Source organism: Orycteropus afer, unplaced genomic scaffold (assembly GCF_000298275.1).
Source record: "Orycteropus afer afer isolate SDZICR_OR568_19922 unplaced genomic scaffold, OryAfe1.0 scaffold00007, whole genome shotgun sequence".
NCBI classification, from domain to species: Eukaryota; Metazoa; Chordata; class Mammalia; order Tubulidentata; family Orycteropodidae; genus Orycteropus; species Orycteropus afer.
In genome coordinates this window covers 17,956,402-17,966,025 of record NW_006921594.1, presented here as the reverse complement: position 1 = coordinate 17,966,025, position 9,624 = coordinate 17,956,402, and the positions used below count along the sequence as shown (strand labels likewise).

General features: G+C 39.4%; 1 protein-coding gene across 1 annotated transcript in view; it reads right to left on the bottom strand.

The window, feature by feature from the left end:
* Positions 1-9,624, bottom strand: part of FBXL13 (F-box and leucine rich repeat protein 13) — a 304,871-nt gene that overhangs the window by 112,711 nt on the left and 182,536 nt on the right. Inside the window, exon 10 of the mRNA XM_007945197.1 lies at positions 7,331-7,460. Within this exon, the coding sequence (XP_007943388.1) occupies positions 7,331-7,460 (130 nt within the window). The remainder of the gene's footprint in view (positions 1-7,330; positions 7,461-9,624) is intronic.

Below are 9,624 nucleotides of genomic sequence, written 5' to 3'. Positions count from 1 at the left end.
TGGTAAACTGTGGTCAATGTCATGAGACAAAGTGTATGTGAACTGCTGTATGGAAAGTGAATTTGCTCTGTAAATCTTCACCCAAATCACAATAATAATTTAAAAAATTAAAAAAGAAAAGAACACTTAATTGTGCTCATGAAGAACCTATACATAGAGCAGCAGGCTGTCATTTGAACAGAACAAGGGGATACTGCATGGTTTAAAATCAGGAAGGGTGTGTGTCAGAGTTATATCCTTTCACTATACTTATTCAACCCGTATGCTGAACAAAAAATGCAAAAAGCTGGACTATATGAAGAAGAACACAGCATCAGGATTGGAGGAAGACTCATTAACAATCTGTGATATGCACATGATACAACCTTGCTTGCTGAAAGTGAAGATGACTTGAAGCATTTACTGGTGAAGATCAGAGATCAGCATGGATTACACATCAACATAAAGAAAATGAAAATTCTCACAACTGGACCAATAAACAGCATCACAATAAATGGAGAAAAGATTGAAGCTGTCAAGGATTTAATTTACATAGATCCACAATCAGCATTCATGGAAGCAGCTGTCAAGAAATAGAATGTCGTGTATTGTAGAGCTGCAAAAGACCACTTGAAAGTGTTAAGAAGCAAAGTGTCACCTTGAAGACTAAGGAGAACGTAACCCAATCCATGGTATTTTCAACAGCCTCAAATGCAAGTGAAAGCTGGACAATGAATAAGGAAGACTGAAGAAGAGCTGATGTCTTTTAATTGTGATATTGATGAAGAATACTGAAAATACCACGGAGTGCCAGAAGAACGAACAAATCTGTTCTGGAAGACGTGCACCCAGAACATTTCTTAGAAGTGAAAATGGCCAGACTTCATCTCACTTACTTTGGTCATGTTGTCAGAAGGGACCATTTGCTGGAAAAGGATATCATGCTTGGTCAAATCAGGGTTCTGCGAAAAAGGGAAAGACCCTCAACAAGATGGATTGACACCATTTCTGCAACGATGGGCTCAAACACAGCAAGGATTGTGAGGATGGCTCAGGACCAGGCAGCGTTTTGTTCTGTTGTACATGGGTCATTATGAGTCAGAACCAACTCAATGGCACCTAACAACAACAACAATATAGTAGTAAAAGTATTTACAGAAAAATATTTAATGACATTGATGCTCACTTTATAGCACGTTAAATGAAATACATGTGTGATATAATAAAATTTACTTACAAAAAATATAGACACTCATAGAAATAAGGCCAGCAAATTATACTCTGAAATACTAAAAGCATTCATTACTTAAGGCTGGTGAAATTTCTGGCTATTTAAACATTTTTCTTCTTTGTATATATTTCCAAAATTTTCTTCATTAAACGTGTAAGAAGAAAGAAAAGCCAAAGAATTTTAAAAAGATAATTCAAAGTGAAAAGCATACAGCTAGATGTTTGCACTGGGTACTGAAACCCTTCAACTCTTATTTGAGGCAGAGTGTAGAGGATGCTTTTTCAAGGAGACGAAACAAGGGCAGAGGCATCACCTCCGTTTCATCAAAGACTATGGCATGCAAGTGCATGTGTAAGTTCTGGTACATTTTAGAAAATCAATCACATTACTCAATGCACCTAAAATGTTTATACAATCCAAAAAGAATTCTGAGTATTTCTAAAACATATTTATTTGATTTTCACTCTTCTTTCTAGCTTTCCATCACCCATTTATTTGCTTTTCTAACAAGTACAGTTAAAATTCTTTCACAAAATTATACAAATAAAGTATTCCTTTTTTTATTATTATTATCAGCAGTGACTATATTAAAGTTTAATGTGTGATGTATTTCATTTATGTTATTCTAGAGCTCCTGGAAAGCAGAGTTGATTATTTTATTCATCTTTGATTCCTTGGTGTTTCCAATATACAGCAGGCACTCGATAAACAAAAGCATTTAGGTGTAAGCTTCTATTCTCAAGTCTTTTTTGTTGTTTTATTAAGACCTTTATACTTGGTTGGATGTGTTAACACATGACTTCCTGTACGAAATACCAAAGTAATGGAAAAAATATATATTTTAGTTCCCAAGACAGAACCTTTTAGTTGAAGGGGAGAACTTTTAAAACGTGTGACCCATCAATTTTCCTTCTTTGAGACTACCCTCACAGAGCTGGGGATGTGGATGGAGCCTCCTCAGAGGACTTATGAAGTTGCTCAGGAGCAGTAACATGCAACCTCATGCCTATTTCCTGAAGCTACTGGAGCAATCTCTATTAAGATACCAAACCAACCAATCAACCTACTGCCATCAAGTCAACTCCAACTCATAGTGACCCTTATTGGGCTTCCAATCCTGTAAGTCTTTATGGAAGTAGATTGCCTTATCTACCTCCTGTGCAGCAGCTGGTGGGCTTGAACCACCAACTTTATGGTTAGCAGCCAAAATGCCTTATCCACTATGCCATCAGAGCTCCTTTTATTGAGTTACCTATTGTTCAGTAAAGGTGTCCTGGTGGTGCAGTGGTTAAAGTGTCAGTAGCTGAGAGTTTAGTGGTTCAAACCTACCAGCCACTTGGTGGGAGATAGATACAGCAGTCTGCTTCCATGAAGACCTTGGAAACCCTATCGGTCAATTCTATCCTGTTCTTCTAGAGTCACTATGAGTTGGTATCAATTCAATGACAATGGGTTTTTTATGGTTTGGAAATGAGCCCGTTTCTTACTCCTAAAGGGTCCAAAGAGGATGAGTTTCAAATAGCTCAATTTTTACTACCTGGACAGTGGAAATGGAAAAGGAATGAACTAATATTGTTTTGTACAATGATGTGAAATACTAACTTCACTGTGGTTTGGTATAGCCTTACAAATTAAGGGGCAATAGGAAAAGCATTGTTTCTTTTTACACATTTAGACCAAACTCGGACACCTATTGAGGGCAAGCAAGCCAGGCCAAGCAAAGAGGTAATGCAATTAAGTGGTAGCAGTCCAGGTATAAGTTCATGTGTGAGCACTACTGAGTGGAGCAGAGGGGGGAAAGCTAGAGAACATGCTCCATCTCAAGGGGGCAAGGCGACTTGGCTTCAGCGCATTGCTGCCATAGGAGAACGGAAGCCAACTTCACTAGTTCTTCCAATTTTTCAAGAGAAGTTTGAAATCTAGGGTTTTATATGAAGTCTCCTAAACGTTAAATGTTGGTTCAAAAGTTAAAGACATACTGTGCAGACTGAAACATCTCTGTGTTCTTTACATGCAGATCTGGACAGTGGGTCACCTATTTGAAACCTTGAATTTGGATGTTAATATATCTTAGAACTAATGTTTATCATTAGAAAGTGTATATGTGTGTTTGTCTGTATGTGTGTTATGTGCTGTTGGTATAGAAGTTACCCCCTGGAAACTGAGAAGAACAAGGAGATAAGTCAGTGTGCAGTTATTTTTAAGGGAAACAGAGTAGAAAAGTAAAACCTGCCCTAGACTTTTCCACTAGCGTCCCCATGGGTATTGTTCTGGACCAAATAACTTAGATTTGGGGAAATGGGAGGTAGTTGCATACTCAAAACACTTCTCCCCTTCTTCCTTGTCAACAGAATATCAATTTTGTTCAGTAATTCACCTCTCAAGGAAGATGACCGCATTCCCAGCTCAAAGACACATTGTGAACAGTTTGTACCAATTGTGGTCATTCCTTTCCATTGCCAGTAACAGCTTTAAGGATGGGCTTCTGGCTAAAATGTGGCCAGTGAATCATCATAGGGGAAATTCTCTGTCAGGTATCTCAGAAAGGTCTCTCACTCTTAAAAAGCTACATAAAAGAAAAAAAGATACACACAGAAAATGCCATCTCTTTTCTCTGTTAGACATTGTTGTATTTAGCTGTGAAGCCTGTAATGTGGCAGCCATATTACAATGATTAGGAGCAAAGCCTGTATGCAGAGAACAAAATGGAAAGATGGTATGGCAGAAATTGGCTTGTTGTTCACAACTGTCTCCGTTCCTCCTGGACACACTGATGGACCACAAACACTGAGTTCTAGCCAATAGAATGTGAAATGAAGTGATGTATGCAATCTCCAAGCCTAGTCTGTAAAAAAAAAAAAACCCACCGCCACGATGCTCTCTTATAATCCTCCACTCTTATCTGCTGGAAGAAGCAAGCAGAGAGCTCTGCAGCCCTATGGGATAAAGAGCTACAAGATGGAGGATCCCTGGATCCCTGAATCACCCCACGGAGGGCCATTTGCCAAATACCTCTGTCGATCTATGAGTAAGAAGTGAGGTACCACTGGGTTGAGTCATTTAGCTTTCTGGTTGTTGGAGCAGCTAGCCTACCCCAACTAACAAAGATGGAAATAACCCTGAGTCTTGATGAAGATGTCAAACCAACAAAGCAATTAATCCTGGAACCACCTACCTCTGGACTTCTTGTTATATAAGATAATAAAACCATCCTTATTGCTTAAGCCCTTTAAAAAAAAAAAAAAAAAACTCACTGCCATCGAGTCAGATCTGACTCATTGCAACCCCACCTTGGGTTTCTGAGGTGGTATCACTACAGAAGTAGATGGCCCAACCTTCCTTCTGAGGAGTGGCTGGTGGGTTTGAACCTCCAGCCTTCTGGTCAGCAGTCAAATGCCGTAGGTACTATGCCACCAGAGCTTCCTTAAGCCCTTTAGAGTTCCATTTATTTTCATTGCTGCTGAAAGAATTTTAACTGATAGAAATACTAATAAGATTAATGTGAAATATGGGCATTGGATCAAGACCAATATTTATGGGCAAAGGGTGGGCTATCTCAAAAGGTAGAAATTTTCATTGTGAAGATTTAAAGAAGGACCAGTCCCATGGATGAATGTGGACTAGTGAACACGGGAAAAATTATGAAAATTGGGATGCATCCATGAAGGGCCTTCTCCTGCAAAAGACTCAATTTCTTGGGTGTTTTTCCTGTGGGAAAAATCATCTGAAGCATACAGTTTTAAATCATCCCATATGTTGTTGTTGTTAGGTGCCATTGAGTCAATTTTGACTCCCAGTGACCCCATGTGACAGAGTAGAACTGCCCCACAGGGTTGTCTAGGCTGTAATGTTCTGAGTGCAAATCACCAAGCCTGGTCTGTAAAAAAAAAAAAAAAAATCACCCCCCCAAAAAAACCACCTCTCCTACAGAAGCACTGGGTGGATTCAAACCATCAACCTTTTGTTTAATAGTTGTGATAGTTGGAGCTGTATGTCAACTTGGCTGGACCCCAGTTCTGTGTGATTGTTTCCATGATGGGATCAGATGACTGTGTTGTGAGTGGCCAATCTGTTCAGGGGGAGTTTCCCTAGGGGTGTGGCCTGCTTCCAGGATACCCAGGGACATCCTGGGAAGAGGGACATTCTTCTGTGGATCGAGATTCTGTTGTGCTGCCTACAACTGTCCATGAGTGAGCAGTCCACTGTTTGGCCTAGAGATCTTGGATTCGTCATTCGTTAGAGTCAACAGCCGACGTACTGCCTGCCAGCCTTGAGCTTCTCGGCCCCTGCGGTTGCGGAAGCTAAGAAAAGCCTCTGGCCTGACGTTTGCTCCAGGGACTTTGGACTGGCCGGGTTCTATACGTTTGTGAGCCATTTTCCTAAGATAAATTTCTCTCTCTCTTTACATATATATAAGCTTTGCTTGTTTTTGTTTCTCTAGAGAACCCAGTCTAATACAATAGTCGAATGCTTAACTGTCAAGCCAGCAAGGCTCCTTGTTACATATATACCAAAAAACAAATGAAACCCATTGCTGCCAACTCAATTCTGACTCATAGAAACCCTATAGGACAGAGTAGAACTGCCCCATAGGGTTACCAAGGCTGTAATCTTTATGGAAGCACATTGCCTCATCTTTCTCCCATGGAGCAGCTTGTGGGTTTGAACCATCAACCTTTTGGTAAGCAGAGGAATGCCTTAACCACTGTACCATCAGAGCTCCTTATTTTAATGTCCAAGCTACTAAAAATCAAATTATGATAAATGGAGAAACTATTGAATATGACTTTTAGTAGACTGGACATTCCCATAAGCAGTTCTGATGGCATGGTGGTTAAGGCATTCTGCTGTTGAAAATGAAAGAGAACTAATGTCAAAAATTTTGTCTTTAGGAGTCCAAACGTAATCACAGATGTTAGCAGGTGTGTTATAACTTATAACTGTACAGTGTTCTCTCACCAGCTATGCAATGTTGGGCAGTTTATTCAACTGCTCTGAGCCTTAGTATCCTCATTGGTAAAATGGACATAATAAATACATATTACACAGCACTACATAGCACTGAGATGAGGAGTAAATCTGATCTATGTAAAGCCTTCATCACAGTGCCTGGCACTGTAATGACTCAACAGATAAACAAACTAATTCACTGCCATCGAGTCAATTTGACTCATAGCAAACCCTCCTTGGTTTCTGAGGTGATATCTGTAAGGAAGTAGATTGCTCAGTCTTCCTTCCGAAGAGTGGCTGGTGGGTTTGAACCACCAGCCTTCTGGTTAGCAGTCAAATGCTTTACGCACTAAGCTACCAGAGCTCCCAACAAATAGTACCTAATAATATTTCAGCCAGTTCTCACTTATACTATATATTATATTATTCTCACTTATATTATATTATTCTCATAGAATGATGAACATACTGTGGCACCAATATTAATAAAACACACAGAGAAGTGGAAGAAATGAAATTAAAAGAGTCATGGCTTGAACCTATTGACAGAAGAAACTATCAATGAGGCAGTAACTACTTCCAAATACCATGCCCTCCCCTCCACACAACTCCACCCTGTTCTCTGGCTAATTTTCCTTAATCCTGCCCCTCAGACTTAAAATATTTCCCAAAAAGATCTCAAATCTTCATGTTATTTAACCAAGGATGAAATGCATTTTCATTGCATTTCTTTCCTCATATTTACCACTTGTAGCATTTACCCTTTGAAAGCCCACATGGGATCTAATTGCCTTTTCAGCAAGTTCTTTGCAGATCTTCCCTCCAAAAAAGGTTTTCCTTTGTTTGTGTCTTGGTAACAACTCTGCAGTTTTCAAGATTTGGACTCCAGTATTAGAATTGTGCTTGGAACATCTACACAGAAGTGCTCTGTTTCATCATCCAATGAGCTCTGCGTGTTTGTTGATGTGACACTCAAGTGGAAGGACGCCAAGAGCCTATAGTATTCCTGGGGAAAATTTCAGCAGCTGTGGCCTTGTAATTTAAAAAAGCTCTGAGAAGTGTGCTGCAGGCTGTGCACAGCGTTAGCAAAACAGGAGGGCTGGATGCAGCCCGTTCTCCGGAGAACTCCTTCATCACCCGCTACAGGAAAGAGAAGATTGAAGGACAAACCTGGGTGCAGCCGGAAAGGTCCAGATAGGTGAGCTTGTGACATCCTTGCCCTAAATTCAGGTACTGTAAACCTTTGTCTGTGAATTTTCTGCAATAAGCCAAACTAAGGTTCTGTAAATTGTGGAAGTTCCTGAAAAGACAAGGCGAGACAATAGAAGAAAAGAGTTTAGCTTTATTTTCTCACTTCTTTCTTAAGTCTCTCTAACAAAGAGAATAGTGTAAATTAATCTTTTCTCCTTGCAGATGGTTAACAGTTTAATTTTGTTGTTAACTTTCTCCCTGTTAAGTAGATTGCAATAGTCATCAGTGAATACATAATTATATTTATAAATATATATATATTTATATATATATATAAAGATTTGCCAAGATTTTCAGGAAAGCTGACTAGGATAAAGCTTTTGGGGAGGGAATTCATATTGTTTGAAAGTTAGTTTGCTTTTGGAACCAAAGTTACAGAGTTTGCTTTCTTGCATTTAGGTTTTCTCTTTGGAACACTAAAGTAATGTACAAAAATGTCTACAAGGAACAAACACTTTGTAAACATTTAAACAGAGATGAACTGTTACATGAATGTGTTTTAAAAATCAATAATTTAGAAGGACTTTGGACAGAAAGGAGGCAAAATTGAACATAACACACTTTTACAATGGACTTGATAAGCGAATTGTTTAAGAAAATAGATTTGAATATGTATGATTTTGTAAATAATAATTTCATTATTATAGTTAAAGGAAAACTGATATGCAGAGCTCAAAAATAGGTTCAGAAGAGTCTGCAAATGAGTGGGCAGCACATTAAGAGAAATAAAAATCAGAGGCTATCAATCTCAGTAGAGTTGAAACACAGAATATGGCATTACCACAATGACCAAAATGAGAGTTTCCAGCAAAAAGGAGGGTGATTAGGATCAGCCTGCACTTCTGTGCAAGCTCTCTGCATTTGGACACTCTGGGCAATTTTCCAAGCCCTCCTCAACTGGCATTTCTTAAAAGTACAAGAACTCCCACTGCTGCCCACTTGTGTAATGGGCTTTAACAACATACTCTTGGTTTGTGATCTGCAACATTTTAACAGCAAATTAGAAAGCAAAGAATAAAAAGCAGGGAGAAGATGCCTCTCTGCCCCACAAAAGCCCACAAATGAATAATAAAGTTTATGTTCAAGTTAGTGTGAAATAAGATATGCAAGCATTAACCATTAATTGAATTTACTAAAATTTGAAAACCACGTCTATAGGATATAATGATTGTCATTCCATAGGGTGTTACTTGATTTAAAATACAAGCTCTGGTAGCATAGTTACTAAGGCATTTGACTGCTAACCAGAAGGCTGGAGGTTCAAACCCACCAGCTACTCCTTGGAAGGAAGGTTGGGCAATCTACTTCCGTAGTGATACCGCCTCGGAACCCCAAAGAGAGGTCGCTATGAGTCAGGTTCCACTCGAGGGCAGTGAGTTTGGTTTTTGGTTTGGCTGTGGCTATATATATGAACTTCAACAGAAGGAGGGGCAAGGCTTTTGTACTCTCTGTGGCTGGGTGTGCAGAGTCCTTCAAGGAGAAAAACCCGCTGCCGTTGAGTCAATTCCAAGTCATACAACCCTGTAAGACAGAGTAGAACTGCCCCACAGGGTTTCCAAAGCTGTAAATCTTTACAGAAGCAGAATGCCTCCTCTTTCTCCCACAGAGGGACTGGTGGGTGTAAGGAAAAAGCAGCACTAATATCCCAAAGACACGCCCCCTCTCCTGAGGCCCTTGAATTGAGCTGTGCCAAAGTTTGAAGACATCTTCCAAATGCTTCATCTTCCTCTCCCTTGAGTTCATGTACCCCGTGACTCAACTGAGCAAGTACAATTTTCTTGAGGTAGTGGTGGCGGTGGGTGTTATTTCTAATAATCCTTCAGCTCTGTAATTTGGAGAAAGAAAACAGAGGCAGGCAACACAACACAAGGGAAAATATACAAGGTTTTGAATCGACCAAATTGGATTTGCATCCCAGCACTGACTCTTACTGCAACTTCCCCAACTTCTGAGAGACTGTTTCCCCATCTGCTGAGTGGAGATGATGTTACTTTTTCTTTTTTTTTTCTTTTGACCGTGACCAATTTTAGGGCCTCTGCTTTTCTGAACCTCAATTTTTTCATCTGTAAAATGATTGTGATCATATCTACCCTTTCCTCTTCAAAGTGTGATGATTAAATAAGAATATAGATATAATTGTATTAACTTTTTAAAATGCACTACTGGTTTTTTTTTTTTATTGTGATTTGGATGAAGATTTACAGAGCAAATTC